Genomic DNA, 15487 nt, shown 5'->3' with positions numbered 1-15487 from the left:
GAGAATGCACCGGCAATCGCAACGTTTATCTATCGAGGTATGTCGAGTTACGATCTTCAGATAGGATTGCCCGGGAATGGGAATGGAATCAATGTTTACCCAGATCGCTCCTATTGTTTCTACTATAGCGTCGTGGTCAGCGAGTTATGCGAGCAGTGGAAGTGTGTGAAGGTTTTGTATTTGCCTGTTTAGGGCTTTGCAAATAGAAGCTAACAGATTGCGATCGCAGCGCCGTAGGTCATACTGTCTGCCATGATTTTTCCAGAAGCTACTCCGGGCGAAGATGGCTCTATGTGCCTGCAGACTTGATAATATCAATGATCCGTTCAGTTATGTTAAATATTAGTCCACCAATGAAACTGGAGTACTGACTTGATGCTCAAACTACAAGACTGCGATTCAAATTCCCACAGGTAGCTCAAACGGAATACGTATACGTATACCTAACGAATACATATGTATATCGATTGAGAATTCCGACTTCCGACGGACTGCAGTCGATAGCCTGCCGACCCCAATTATTTGCACCGTCGCCGTGTGCTCCTCGGAAACCAAATCCGCAATGCAGATAGCGTGGATTCGAAGCCACACCTCACCTCACCATTGTCATGGCCACTTTGTAGCGGAGTGCCTTTAATTTCAGGTCGCCCACTTCTGTAGTTCAGTACGTCATTTGAGATTAGTTCGAGACGTGGGCACATATACAATCGGAAGAGCAGGCGAATTCTGGGGTCAAGGGCGATGTCCAAGTAGTAGGCAGACGCAAGCCGAACTAATTAGACGGCGCCCAGACGCGATTAAAGATGATTTGTGAGTGTATTAATGCCATTGTTGTCAATGGCAAGTGCTTTATACTTTCGCACGTACTCGTATAGTTTCCATTCCTGACTCACCCCGGCTGACTTCTGGAGCTGGGATCGCAAATACTGGTATTTGGTCTACATGCGCCTCAAGACCCATTTCAAGCCCCTTAATTGGGAACATGACGCAATGCCTATATGCATAGCTACTGAGCGGCAAATCAGAACAAAGACATTGCTCTCCACGCTTGTTTTCAAGAATGTGCCATCTAATGATAAATCACATCCTAAAGCGATTGGTCAGTGTTTTTCGACGGAATCAGTAATCTGGGTTCTTACAGATTTTGTTTTTGATTTTGCCCCCGTGATTGCCTTTGCAGACATCTCTTTGTACGAGTATATGTAAGGTTTCTGTGTCGCAGTTCGGGAATCCTAGTTAGCATGCTAATGCTGAACACACGATTGCAATCGACTGGTACTTTCCCTCTGGATTTCCATTCAACCACGTGCTGAGCGTTGTAATTTCTATAGTTGGTATTCCACGGATGCACCTACCCAGCTGCACCTGTCATCCACTGTCTCCTGCAACTGTCGCCTGCACCAAGAACTCCCTCGAGTTTCTGAGGTTTTGAGTTAGGTTGGTTTGCTGTACGCAGATCTAGGGTTTGGTCAAGTACCCAAGGCCCGGAATCTGTTTAATCTCAATCTGCTTCGTCGTTTTGCGGAATGTGCAATACTGGCTATACGAGAATACATATATTGCATACGGATTTGAGGTATGCCGACCACGTCGCTCGCCTAGGTGTGTTCAACATTTCAGAACTGAGAGCCCGAGAGGTCTTCGGATCGGAATGGAATCTAGTCGGGTGATGAGAGCAGAGGCTGTGTTGCCAAAGGGATGCCAACTCAAGCCAGCACCTAAGGCCATTAAAAGCTGTTGGAATAACCCTTGGAATACAATTGCAGCCTTTTAAGTCCTCCCCGTTTAAGCTAAGCTAGTTTCTCTTTTTCTTACTTCTCGTTTGCTGGGAGTGAATCTGAAAATCTAAGGCCCCCATCCCACCCCCATTGGAACTGCATCTATGGAGCACCTCGACTATTCTATGTACTTGTCGATAGAGATATGGTGTGGCGACGAATATCGGTGCGGTCGAAGCCGACTGCGCCGCGGACAGCACCTGTTGCTGATAAGGGCTTAATATATATAAGTGCGCCGGCGGGGCGGCAGTTTCCCAGTCGAAGAAACCGGCGCAGCAGGTGACCCTCCCCCTGAAACCCAGAGATCGTGGTATTATTTCGCAGCCAGAAAGGACAGCTGGATAGATGAAGCTGGACGACAAGCAGAAGCGACTGGGCCAAGAGCCCCCGAAGTACCTCAACGAGGACTTCTTCAAGGCGGCGCTGGAGGACGGACTTCGGGACATGCGGGTGGACATCAAGAAGATCATATTCTCCGAGTCGAGTGGTGGCGGCGGTGAGAACTACTGCAGCAAAATCTACAGGGCCAAGGCCCTCTACCGCAGCAGCAAACGGCAGCTGGACGAGGAGCTGGCCCTGATTGTCAAGAGTATTGCCATCACGCCGGCCACCCAATTCCTCGAGGAGCTGGCCGTGTATCTGCGCGAGAAGATCTTCTACTTTGACGTCCTCGGCAAGCTGGAGGTCCTGATCGGCGACGGCTCCAAGTTCGGAGCCAAGTGCCTCTACACCACCCGCGAGCCCATTCAGACGATCGTCTTCGACGACCTCACCCAGTACGGCTACAAGTTGGCCAGCAGGCAGAGCGGGCTCAACGAGGAGCACTGCGTGGTCATCCTCAAGAAGCTGGGCAAGTTTCACGCCAGCTCAATGGTGCTGGCCGAGAAGGTGAGTACTTCAACAAGCTACAGTGTTAGGAGTGGACTTATTATAAGGTTGATAAGATTATTGAGAATGAATGATGATCAGCCGCAACGCATTCAATTTTCACAGCATTTAAAAATTATTAATGGGCATTGCCTAATATACATATATTCGATTGATTGTCGGCTTCACAAAACCAAGTTCCCTGTCAATGGGATTTCTGCTGATTACGTGACTGCAGTTGAACAAATGATTAGTTACAGATTTGCAGTGAGCCTTTGAAATACACAAGCTCGTACAACAAAAAGCAGATGGTTACTAACTACGAGTATACTCATTGCGTACTTTGTAGTCAGATGCGAAATAAATAAAACAACATTTGGTAGCCATACATTATCTTAAAGCACATATCAAATCAAAACCAGAAATGGGTGAAGCTGGCAGGAATTTCGAAGCTTTTTGATTTCATGTTTATTTCACTGACTTGGACTCTCTTGCAGGAACCCAGTGTCCGCGAGCACTTCACCACCGGAATGCTGGACGAGAACTACATCCGAACCAACGAGCGGTTCATCAGCTTCATGACGCTCCAGTGCCGGACTTTGGCCAACGTCGTCTCGAAGTGGCCCGGATACGAGCTGCTGGCCGAGAAGCTGCACCACCACTGCGACAACATCAAGGAGAACCTGGTGACTACCGGACGGCCGCTGCCCGGAGAGATCACTGTGCTTAATCATGGCGACCTGTGGGTGAACAACTTCATGTACAAATACGACGACGACCTGCCCACGAAGCCCATCGATGCCATATTCGTGAGTGCCCTGACTCCATCACGTTTATTCGGGACACTAATTATGGGCCGTATGCAATTGCAGGTGGATTTCCAAAACAGCTTCTTCGGCAGCCCCGGCTGCGACATCAACTTCTTCCTAAACAGCAGCGTCCAGCTGGACGTGCTGATCCACCGGCGCGAGTTCCTCATCCAGACGTACTACGCCTCCCTAAGGGACAGCCTGGAGCGGATGCACTCGGCGTTCGTGCCCAGCTTCGCGGATATTCAACGGGAGATCCGGGCCAGAGAGCTATACGGCTTCTTCTCGTCCTACGCCTTTCTGCCGATGGTGACCATGAAGAAGGAGGACTCGTTCGACATCAGCATCGAGGCGCTATCCGACCAGGACTTCGCCAAGAAGAAGGTCCAGCTGATGTTCTCCTCCAATCCCCGCACCACGGACACCTTGCGCTACGCCCTGCGCCGCTTTGATGAGCTGGGCATATTCGATTGATATGTAGCGTAGGATCACGGGACTCGGATACCCAGATCCTTGAATCCCTAGGCTAATCGCGAATTTTGCTACTTTACCAATGGTTTTTTTTTGTTTTTGTTTGTAAACAGTACGTAGAGTTAAGCGCATTCTATAAAATAAGCATTATATCTACTCATAAATAATAAAAATTGCCCATTTGGGGTTTTCATTTTCACAAAGATACGATCAGTAAACATGGACACATAAATAAATAAATTTGCTCACAAGCGAATAGAAGACCCCAAATAATGCCTAAGATTATAAGAACTAAAACTCCCAGGTGGAAAGCCACTTGAGATTGTGCATTGTGGAGTTGGGTTCGTTGGCTAGAGGACCGCTCATTCCATAGGCCAGTGGGGAGAACGCGGTAAAACTGTAGACCAGGATCGAGAGAACCAGTCCCAAGACGACGTGGTGGATCCACTTGGGCAGCACAAGCATAATGTAGTTGAACATGACGCCTAAAAATGGTGCTCATCAACGGTGCAGTATTCTTAAGGGCACTGGTTATGTCTGCTTACCTGTTAGCAAGGAGTTGAAGATCAAGGCCGGAAAGTAGTGGTGGAAGTAGAGCACCCGGCCCATCGCCCAGAAGGGCAGATAGTGGAGAACCCAGCCCACAAAAAGCCAGGCGGCCGCCCGTAAGGACCGTGCCGGGTTGGGTGGCTCCAGCGACCCACCGGGAACTGGCCTTAGGACCTTCTGCTCCGCCGGAAGACAACAACTGCAGACATCCGTGGTCGAGGGCTCACTCTCCTCGCCCTGAGCCACTGTCTGCGAGTCGCGCCTTTGTGCTTGTTGATTTTGGAGCGCAGATCGGGCGAAACCGGCTCTTCTTTGCTGCACGACTGCGTTGCACAGGAAAACCGTGACGAAGAGGGCGAGGAAAACCAGATTGCTCCACCAAATTAACGGGTTGCCCAGCAGGTAGATGCGGTAACTGCTGCCGGAGAAGAACTGGCCCTGGAAAGAAGAGCAAAGTGTCACGTCATCTGCTCGAATACCCTTCATTCGGCTTGGCGAACCCTGTAGTTGATTGGCCACTGCCAGGGTCTGCTGGTGACCTCGCCCTCCTTGGGCTTGAGTCCTGCGTTTCCCTGCAGCATTACGGCGTGGGATTCGAGGAAGCGGGCAAAGAAGCCGGGGGCATAGACGCTGAAGCTCACACTGGGCACTGTTGGGAAACAGATTGCCATGATTGAGTGTTAGCCGAAGCATTTCGGTGGTATTTACTTACACAACTTGTGCTCGTTGTCCTCGACGTTCCACTGCGAGTTTTTGTCCCGCACGTTGGGATTGCAGGACACCTCTTGCTGCTCGAATCCCCATTTCGGTAGCTGCTTCCCACTGGAGGTCAGGGCGCAGTTCTGCAGCAGGTGGATGAATTTGAGGCGGGAAGTGACCGTGTGGACCGTTTCGTTGACCTTGCCGCCCACAATCAACAGGCGCCAGGCATCGTTTGCATCGCCCACGCCCAACTAAAGTTCGCCGGAGATGTACCTCATGAGCTTTCCCATTAAAATCATTCAAATGTAAGAAATATTGGTGCTCACCTCGCCGTAGCCAGTGACCTGCAAATGCTTCTTGGTCATGGGCGCAGGTTCGTTGTGGGAGTGCAGATTCCTCTTGGTGGCCATGTGAGTCAGGCGAACGATGTCCCCGTGCCGGAGGATCTGGGCCTTGCCCTTGGGTAGATTATGCTTGTTGTGCAGCCTGATTAGCCACCGGTTGTTCTCGTCCTTGTGGGTGTATGTGGTGACCTGCTGCTGCCTGGCGCCCGATCCCTTGGGATACAGGTGGTGATGCGAATGCAGGTAGCCTCCGCCCGTCTTGTGGTTCTTGATGGTCACTAGCGATCCGTAGGCCACATCTCTGGGCATGCTGGCATTATAAAGGGAGTTGCCGATCAGCCTGGACTGAAAGGCCGAGCTGTAGAATCCATCTCCGTTGCCGCTGCGGTTAAGGACACTGAGGTGAATGTAGAAGAACAGGATGTAGAGCAGAATGGGCCAGACAATCAGGGTGATGGCCCGGCAGGCCAACTGCTTAGCGCTCTCCAGAATGGGCTGTCCCAAATCGCCGAGGATGAGCCATAGCTCAGTGGCTGTATGCAGACCCACCAGCAGCACCACAAACAGGCCCACGAACTTAACGCTAATCGTGCAGGACAACATGGTGCCGGTGAGGAAGAGCCAGAACCACCAGCGCAGGCCGTACGATCCTCCGGAGGCAGTGGACTTGGACACCTTGACCATGCCCCAGACGGAGGCCATCATGAAGAACAACAGAATGGGGTCCAGCAGGATATACTGGTTCAGAGTCAAGAGACCCACATCTAAGAGAAGGAAATAGCCGGGACCGGGACCGGGACATTAGAGGGTCAACTGAGCACTCGCAGTTACACCTACCAAAAACGAGATAGGCAGCCGCAAGCAAGGCAGCTTCATGGGAACGGGTCAAATCGTAGACAGTATCGAATCCCATGGGCATGACCAGAGCTCCCAGAGTGGTGCAGAACTGTGGGTAGAAGCCATTAGGAGGACACAGTTCATAGGGATGGGCTTGTAATACGTACATATCGCATGCCCTGGTACCGCGTTTCGTTGTACTTGTCGCCTGGCTTCTCAAATGGAAACGTTCCGTTGTAGCCCGTCAAGTAGCCAGAGAGGCCAATGAGCATCTGTTTGTTTCCAGATATTTGAAACTTGTTAGCCCGACTTGCTTGAGTATTGTATCTTAAGTATCCTACCTTTCCCAGCGGTGGATGGACATCGAAAAAAAAGGTCCTGTTGATATACCAGCTGCCCATCTTGCCAAAGTGCGTCTCATCCCAACTGGAAAACAGATAGGTATCTATGAGTGCCGCGAGCCACTTTCGAAAGAGGTTCAGTTACCATATGTGGTCCGGTTCGGTGACCTTATAGAAGCGGGTGGCGAAGGTCACCAGGAAGACGGTGGCCAGGAGGAGCCACCAGTTCCTGTTTTTTTCGTGTTTTTGGTTGGAATTGGAGGAATTTCAGTACATTTTTTTTATTTTGATCTCGCCGCGCTTACCAATTGGCCTCTTTGCTGGACGTGGGCCCTGTTCTAGGTGCGCTTTGGGCCACATCTTTGACAGACCCTCGTCTGGGGCACTTGGGAGTTTTAACAACACTTGCTGCCATTACTGTAGTTTTGGCCGTTACAATTGATACACTTCTTAGAGTGGTGCACACGTCAACAAAAACAAGGCGATCATACTTTCTCTCCGGGCGAGCGACTCGATCTTTCTTCGTTCTTCTTGGCCAAAACCGGTCTGCAGCTCTGCAACTTGGCTTTGGCTGTGCTTTGGACAAACAAATCGGGCTTAGGCTATCGGGCAGCTTCTGCCACGGGCTATCGATAAATCTCGGCCAAGACGGGTCTCTTACCAGTTTGTTGCGAGTCTTTCCGTAAAAACCACAGCGCATCTGTCGGATACTGGCGGTACTAAGGCGTGAAAAATGATCTCAAAAGTATGCCATACTTTTAAAAGTGAACTTATTTTACAAATTCTATTCTATTTTACAAATTTGGCAAGTATTCGATATTTTCGAAGGCAATTTTCATCATAACTTCCATAAAAATTATCAAAAATATGAACGAATTACAGTTTTGAGCAGCTAATTACCAACGCAAAACATTTTGATTCGGGAAAATCAATTTTTTTGTGATTTTTTGCCTTTTTTTGTAGGGATGACATCAACAAAATTTGCAAATACTGTCAAAAAAATTAAGTTTTTATTTTTGGATACAGTTTGATAGGAAAAATAAATAAATACGAGCTCAACGATGTATGGCATTCCATATTCAGACAATTATTTTTAAAGTTGTGGCCAAAAAACGGATTATTTTATGTCCGAAAATCGGAAAAACGACTTTTGTGAAATATTCGATATTTTCGAAGGGAATTTTCATCATAACTTCCATAAAAATGATCAAAAAGATGAAAGAATGACAGTTTTGAGAAGCTAATTACCGACGCTAAACATCCCTATCACTTTTTGACGGACTTGGGAAAATAATTTTTTTTGTGATTTTTTGTCTTTTTTTTAAGGGGTAACATCAACAAAATTTGCAAAAAATGGCCAAAAAATGTAATTCCTATTTTTTGATCCAGTTCGATTGGAAATTTAAATACGAGCTGAACGATGTATGGCATTCCATATTCAGACAATTATTTTTAAAGTTGTGGCCAAAAAACTGATTATTTTATGTCGGAAAATCGGAAAAACGACTTTTGTGAAATATTCGATATTTTCGAAGGGAATTTTCATCATAACTTCCATAAAAATGATCAAAAAGATGAAAGAATGACAGTTTTGAGCAGCTAATTACCAACTCTAACCACCCCTATCACTTTTTGACGGACTTGGGAAAATCATTTTTTTTGTGATTTTTTGTCTTTTTTTGTAAGGGGTAACATCAACAAAATTTGCAAAAAATGGCCAAAAAATTTAATTCCTATTTTTTGATACAGTTCGATTAGAAATTTAAATACGAGCTCAACGATGTATGACATTTCATATTCAGACAATTATTTTTAAAGTTGTGGCCAAAAAACTGATTATTTTATGTCGGAAAATCGGAAAAACTACTTTTGTGAAATATTCGATATTTTCGAAGGGAATTTTCATCATAACTTCCATAAAAATGATCAAAAAGATGAAAGAATGACAGTTTTGAGCAGCTAATTACCAACTCTAACCACCCCTATCACTTTTTGACGGACTTGGGAAAATAATTTTTTTTGTGATTTTTTTGTCTTTTTTTGTAAGGGGTAACATCAACAAAATTTGCAAAAAATGGCCTAAAAATGTAATTCCTATTTTTTGATACAGTTCGATTAGAAATTTAAATACGAGCTCAACGATGTATGCCATTCCATATTCAGACAATTATTTTTAAAGTTGTGGCCAAAAAACGGATTATTTTATGTCCGAAAATCGGAAAAACGACTTTTGTGAAATATTCGATATTTTCGAAGGGAATTTTCATCATAACTTCCATAAAAATGATCAAAAAGATGAAAGAATGACAGTTTTGAGAAGCTAATTACCGACGCTAAACACCCCTATCACTTTTTGACGGACTTGGGAAAATAATTTTTTTTGTGATTTTTTGTCTTTTTTTTAAGGGGTAACATCAACAAAATTTGCAAAAAATGGCCAAAAAATTTAATTCCTATTTTTTGATCCAGTTCGATTGGAAATTTAAATACGAGCTGAACGATGTATGGCATTCCATATTCAGACAATTATTTTTAAAGTTGTGGCCAAAAAACTGATTATTTTATGTCGGAAAATCGGAAAAACGACTTTTGTGAAATATTCGATATTTTCGAAGGGAATTTTCATCATAACTTCCATAAAAATGATCAAAAAAATGAAAGAATGACAGTTTTGAGCAGCTAATTACAAACTCTAACCACCCCTATCACTTTTTGACGGACTTGGGAAAATAATTTTTTTTGTGATTTTTTGTCTTTTTTTGTAAGGGGTAACATCAACAAAATTTGCAAAAAATGGCCAAAAAATTTAATTCCTATTTTTTGATCCAGTTCGATTGGAAATTTAAATACGAGCTCAACGATGTATGGCATTCCATATTCAGACAATTATTTTTAAAGTTGTGGCCAAAAAACTGATTATTTTATGTCGGAAAATCGGAAAAACGACTTTTGTGAAATATTCGATATTTTCGAAGGGAATTTTCATCATAACTTCCATAAAAATGATCAAAAAAATGAAAGAATGACAGTTTTGAGCAGCTAATTACCAACTCTAACCACCCCTATCACTTTTTGACGGACTTGGGAAAATAATTTTTTTTGTGATTTTTTGTCTTTTTTTGTAAGGGGTAACATCAACAAAATTTGCAAAAAATGGCCAAAAAATGTAATTCCTATTTTTTGATACAGTTCGATTAGAAATTTAAATACGAGCTCAACGATGTATGGCATTCCATATTCAGACAATTATTTTTAAAGTTGTGGCCAAAAAACTGATTATTTTATGTCGGAAAATCGGAAAAACGACTTTTGTGAAATATTCGATATTTTCGAAGGGAATTTTCATCATAACTTCCATAAAAATGATCAAAAAAATGAAAGAATGACAGTTTTGAGCAGCTAATTACCAACTCTAACCACCCCTATCACTTTTTGACGGACTTGGGAAAATCATTTTTTTTGTGATTTTTTGTCTTTTTTTGTAAGGGGTAACATCAACAAAATTTGCAAAAAATGGCCAAAAAATTTAATTCATATTTTTTGATACAGTTCGATTAGAAATTTAAATACGAGCTCAACGATGTATGGCATTCCATATTCAGACAATTATTTTTAAAGTTGTGGCCAAAAAACTGATTATTTTATGTCGGAAAATCGGAAAAACGACTTTTGTGAAATATTCGATATTTTCGAAGGGAATTTTCATCATAACTTCCATAAAAATGATCAAAAAAATGAAAGAATGACAGTTTTGAGCAGCTAATTACCAACTCTAACCACCCCTATCACTTTTTGACGGACTTGGGAAAATCATTTTTTTTGTGATTTTTTGTCTTTTTTTGTAAGGGGTAACATCAACAAAATTTGCAAAAAATGGCCAAAAAATTTAATTCATATTTTTTGATACAGTTCGATTAGAAATTTAAATACGAGCTCAACGATGTATGGCATTCCATATTCAGACAATTATTTTTAAAGTTGTGGCCAAAAAACTGATTATTTTATGTCGGAAAATCGGAAAAAACGACTTTTGTGAAATATTCGATATTTTCGAAGGGAATTTTCATCATAACTTCCATAAAAATGATCAAAAAAATGAAAGAATGACAGTTTTGAGCAGCTAATTACCAACTCTAACCACCCCTATCACTTTTTGACGGACTTGGGAAAATCATTTTTTTTGTGATTTTTTGTCTTTTTTTGTAAGGGGTAACATCAACAAAATTTGCAAAAAATGGCCAAAAAATTTAATTCCTATTTTTTGATACAGTTCGATTAGAAATTTAAATACGAGCTCAACGATGTATGGCATTCCATATTCAGACAATTATTTTTAAAGTTGTGGCCAAAAAACTGATTATTTTATGTCGGAAAATCGGAAAAACGACTTTTGTGAAATATTCGATATTTTCGAAGGGAATTTTCATCATAACTTCCATAAAAATGATCAAAAAAATGAAAGAATGACAGTTTTGAGCAGCTAATTACCAACTCTAACCACCCCTATCACTTTTTGACGGACTTGGGAAAATCATTTTTTTTGTGATTTTTTGTCTTTTTTTGTAAGGGGTAACATCAACAAAATTTGCAAAAAATGGCCAAACAATTTAATTCCTATTTTTTGATACAGTTCGATTAGAAATTTAAATACGAGCTCAACGATGTATGGCATTCCATATTCAGACAATTATTTTTAAAGTTGTGGCCAAAAAACTGATTATTTTATGTCGGAAAATCGGAAAAACGACTTTTGTGAAATATTCGATATTTTCGAAGGGAATTTTCATCATAACTTCCATAAAAATGATCAAAAAAATGAAAGAATGACAGTTTTGAGCAGCTAATTACCAACTCTAACCACCCCTATCACTTTTTGACGGACTTGGGAAAATCATTTTTTTTGTGATTTTTTGTCTTTTTTTTAAGGGGTAACATCAACAAAATTTGCAAAAAATGGCCAAAAAATTTAATTCCTATTTTTTGATCCAGTTCGATTGGAAATTTAAATACGAGCTGAACGATGTATGGCATTCCATATTCAGACAATTATTTTTAAAGTTGTGGCCAAAAAACTGATTATTTTATGTCGGAAAATCGGAAAAACGACTTTTGTGAAATATTCGATATTTTCGAAGGGAATTTTCATCATAACTTCCATAAAAATGATCAAAAAAATGAAAGAATGACAGTTTTGAGCAGCTAATTACAAACTCTAACCACCCCTATCACTTTTTGACGGACTTGGGAAAATAATTTTTTTTGTGATTTTTTGTCTTTTTTTGTAAGGGGTAACATCAACAAAATTTGCAAAAAATGGCCAAAAAATTTAATTCCTATTTTTTGATCCAGTTCGATTGGAAATTTAAATACGAGCTCAACGATGTATGGCATTCCATATTCAGACAATTATTTTTAAAGTTGTGGCCAAAAAACTGATTATTTTATGTCGGAAAATCGGAAAAACGACTTTTGTGAAATATTCGACATTTTCGAAGGGAATTTTCATCATAACTTCCATAAAAATGATCAAAAAGATGAAAGAATGACAGTTTTGAGCAGCTAATTACCAACTCTAACCACCCCTATCACTTTTTGACGGACTTGGGAAAATCATTTTTTTTGTGATTTTTTGTTTTTTTTTGTAAGGTGTTACCCCTTTTTTTTTGTCTTTTTTTGTAAGGGGTAACATCAACAAAATTTGCAAAAAATGGCCAAACAATTTAATTCCTATTTTTTGATACAGTTCGATTAGAAATTTAAATACGAGCTCAACGATGTATGGCATTCCATATTCAGACAATTATTTTTAAAGTTGTGGCCAAAAAACTGATTATTTTATGTCGGAAAATCGGAAAAACGACTTTTGTGAAATATTCGATATTTTCGAAGGGAATTTTCATCATAACTTCCATAAAAATGATCAAAAAAATGAAAGAATGACAGTTTTGAGCAGCTAATTACCAACTCTAACCACCCCTATCACTTTTTGACGGACTTGGGAAAATCATTTTTTTTGTGATTTTTTGTCTTTTTTTTAAGGGGTAACATCAACAAAATTTGCAAAAAATGGCCAAAAAATTTAATTCCTATTTTTTGATCCAGTTCGATTGGAAATTTAAATACGAGCTCAACGATGTATGGCATTCCATATTCAGACAATTATTTTTAAAGTTGTGGCCAAAAAACTGATTATTTTATGTCGGAAAATCGGAAAAACGACTTTTGTGAAATATTCGATATTTTCGAAGGGAATTTTCATCATAACTTCCATAAAAATGATCAAAAAAATGAAAGAATGACAGTTTTGAGCAGCTAATTACAAACTCTAACCACCCCTATCACTTTTTGACGGACTTGGGAAAATAATTTTTTTTGTGATTTTTTGTCTTTTTTTGTAAGGGGTAACATCAACAAAATTTGCAAAAAATGGCCAAAAAATTTAATTCCTATTTTTTGATCCAGTTCGATTGGAAATTTAAATACGAGCTCAACGATGTATGGCATTCCATATTCAGACAATTATTTTTAAAGTTGTGGCCAAAAAACTGATTATTTTATGTCGGAAAATCGGAAAAACGACTTTTGTGAAATATTCGACATTTTCGAAGGGAATTTTCATCATAACTTCCATAAAAATGATCAAAAAGATGAAAGAATGACAGTTTTGAGCAGCTAATTACCAACTCTAACCACCCCTATCACTTTTTGACGGACTTGGGAAAATCATTTTTTTTGTGATTTTTTGTTTTTTTTTGTAAGGTGTTACCCCTTTTTTTTTGTCTTTTTTTGTAAGGGGTAACATCAACAAAATTTGCAAAAAATGGCCAAAAAATTTAATTCCTATTTTTTGATACAGTTCGATTAGAAATTTAAATACGAGCTCAACGATGTATGGCATTCCATATTCAGACAATTATTTTTAAAGTTGTGGCCAAAAAACTGATTATTTTATGTCGGAAAATCGGAAAAACGACTTTTGTGAAATATTCGATATTTTCGAAGGGAATTTTCATCATAACTTCCATAAAAATGATCAAAAAAATGAAAGAATGACAGTTTTGAGCAGCTAATTACCAACTCTAACCACCCCTATCACTTTTTGACGGACTTGGGAAAATCATTTTTTTTGTGATTTTTTGTCTTTTTTTGTAAGGGGTAACATCAACAAAATTTGCAAAAAATGGCCAAAAAATTTAATTCCTATTTTTTGATACAGTTCGATTAGAAATTTAAATACGAGCTCAACGATGTATGTCATTCCATATTCAGACAATTATTTTTAAAGTTGTGGCCAAAAAACTGATTATTTTATGTCGGAAAATCGGAAAAACGACTTTTGTGAAATATTCGATATTTTCGAAGGGAATTTTCATCATAACTTCCATAAAAATGATCAAAAAAATGAAAGAATGACAGTTTTGAGCAGCTAATTACCAACTCTAACCACCCCTATCACTTTTTGACGGACTTGGGAAAATCATTTTTTTTGTGATTTTTTGTCTTTTTTTGTAAGGGGTAACATTAACAAAATTTGCAAAAAATGGCCAAAAAATTTAATTTCTATTTTTTGATACAGTTCGATTAGAAATTTAAATACGAGCTCAACGATGTATGGCATTCCATATTCAGACAATTATTTTTAAAGTTGTGGCCAAAAAACTGATTATTTTATGTCGGAAAATCGGAAAAAACGACTTTTGTGAAATATTCGACATTTTCGAAGGGAATTTTCATCATAACTTCCATAAAAATGATCAAAAAGATGAAAGAATGACAGTTTTGAGCAGCTAATTACCAACTCTAACCACCCCTATCACTTTTTGACGGACTTGGGAAAATCATTTTTTTTGTGATTTTTTGTCCTTTTTTGTAAGGGGTAACATCAACAAAATTTGCAAAAAATGGCCAAAAAATTTAATTCCTATTTTTTGATCCAGTTCGATTGGAAATTTAAATACGAGCTCAACGATGTATGGCATTCCATATTCAGACAATTATTTTTAAAGTTGTGGCCAAAAAACGGATTATTTTATGTCGGAAAATCGGAAAAACGACTTTTGTGAAATATTCGATATTTTCGAAGGGAATTTTCATCATAACTTCCATAAAAATGATCAAAAAGATGAAAGAATGACAGTTTTGAGCAGCTAATTACCAACTCTAACCACCCCTATCACTTTTTGACGGACTTGGGAAAATCATTTTTTTTGTGATTTTTTGTTTTTTTTTGTAAGGGGTAACATCAACAAAATTTGCAAAAAATGGCCAAAAAATTTAATTCCTATTTTTTGATCCAGTTCGATTGGAAATTTAAATACGAGCTCAACGATGTATGGCATTCCATATTCAGACAATTATTTTTAAAGTTGTTGCCAAAAAACTGATTATTTTATGTCGGAAAATCGGAAAAACGACTTTTGTGAAATATTGGCCGCTAATTGCCAACGCTAACCTCCTATCCTTTTGAACGGATTTGGCAAAATACATTTTTTTACCTTCTTGTAAGGGGTAGCATCAAAAGTGAACTGGTAAAAATATCTTTGAAAGTTGAGGTCTGCATCTTAAAATGGAGAATTGGTTCAAATATCACCTACATATTTGTTCTCGTGGCCTGAATAACAACACTGCCTAAGCTTACCGCTTGACCTTCTGGCTTGAAGTTACTCATCGTTCGGCTTTCGTTCATTATCTTTTAAGACTGGGACTCTAAAACTTACTCAAACAACATCATTTTTTTCGCCCAAAAGGGCGAGACTGAAAATGACGATACAGCTCCAGACCAGGCTTGG

General features: G+C 40.0%; 2 protein-coding genes across 3 annotated transcripts; one reads left to right on the top strand and one right to left on the bottom strand.

The window, feature by feature from the left end:
* Positions 1 to 1980: 1980 nt before the first annotated feature.
* Positions 1981 to 4195, top strand: LOC6555523. The gene is made up of 3 exons (XM_001982393.3): positions 1981 to 2666; positions 3143 to 3454; positions 3518 to 4195. The coding sequence occupies exons 1-3, from the start codon at positions 2124 to 2126 to the stop codon at positions 3926 to 3928; spliced, it is 1266 nt and encodes a 421-aa protein (XP_001982429.1). The 5' UTR covers positions 1981 to 2123; the 3' UTR covers positions 3929 to 4195.
* On the bottom strand, positions 3998 to 7304 carry LOC6555522 (protein O-mannosyl-transferase 2). 2 transcript variants are annotated; one of them, XM_001982392.3, is made up of 10 exons: positions 7004 to 7304; positions 6844 to 6927; positions 6699 to 6783; positions 6525 to 6629; positions 6358 to 6466; positions 5503 to 6284; positions 5187 to 5427; positions 4975 to 5123; positions 4471 to 4912; positions 3998 to 4410 (listed from the first exon to the last, which is right to left on the bottom strand). In XM_001982392.3, exons 1-10 carry the CDS (start codon positions 7111 to 7113, stop codon positions 4217 to 4219), a joined length of 2301 nt encoding a protein of 766 aa, XP_001982428.1. In that variant the 5' UTR covers positions 7114 to 7304; the 3' UTR covers positions 3998 to 4216. The 2 variants fall into 2 exon arrangements, with proteins under 2 accessions (XP_001982428.1, XP_026838921.1); XM_026983120.1 differs by lacking the exon at positions 3998 to 4410 and having other exon boundaries at positions 4615 to 4912; positions 5187 to 5449.
* Positions 7305 to 15487: the final 8183 nt, after the last annotated feature.

Source organism: Drosophila erecta, unplaced genomic scaffold, assembly GCF_003286155.1.
Source record: "Drosophila erecta strain 14021-0224.00,06,07 unplaced genomic scaffold, DereRS2 tig00000283-arrow-arrow-pilon, whole genome shotgun sequence".
Classification (NCBI taxonomy): Eukaryota; Metazoa; Arthropoda; class Insecta; order Diptera; family Drosophilidae; genus Drosophila; species Drosophila erecta.
The sequence above is the reverse complement of the archived record's forward strand: the minus strand, read 5'-3'. Positions and strand labels throughout refer to the sequence as shown.

Bases quoted from the DNA above. Each gene is read 5' to 3' on its own strand.
- LOC6555523 (XM_001982393.3), top strand. From the start codon at position 2,124: ATGAAGCTGGACGACAAGCAGAAGCGACTGGGCCAAGAGCCCCCGAAG. The intron at 2,667-3,142 runs GTGAGTACTTCA...ACTCTCTTGCAG, and splicing joins CAATGGTGCTGGCCGAGAAG to GAACCCAGTGTCCGCGAGCA. The intron at 3,455-3,517 runs GTGAGTGCCCTG...ATGCAATTGCAG, and splicing joins AGCCCATCGATGCCATATTC to GTGGATTTCCAAAACAGCTT.
- LOC6555522 (XM_001982392.3), bottom strand. From the start codon at position 7,113: ATGGCAGCAAGTGTTGTTAAAACTCCCAAGTGCCCCAGACGAGGGTCT. The intron at 6,630-6,698 runs GTAGGATACTTA...GGAAACAAACAG, and splicing joins TCCATCCACCGCTGGGAAAG to ATGCTCATTGGCCTCTCTGG. The intron at 5,124-5,186 runs GTAAGTAAATAC...GTTTCCCAACAG, and splicing joins GGACAACGAGCACAAGTTGT to TGCCCAGTGTGAGCTTCAGC.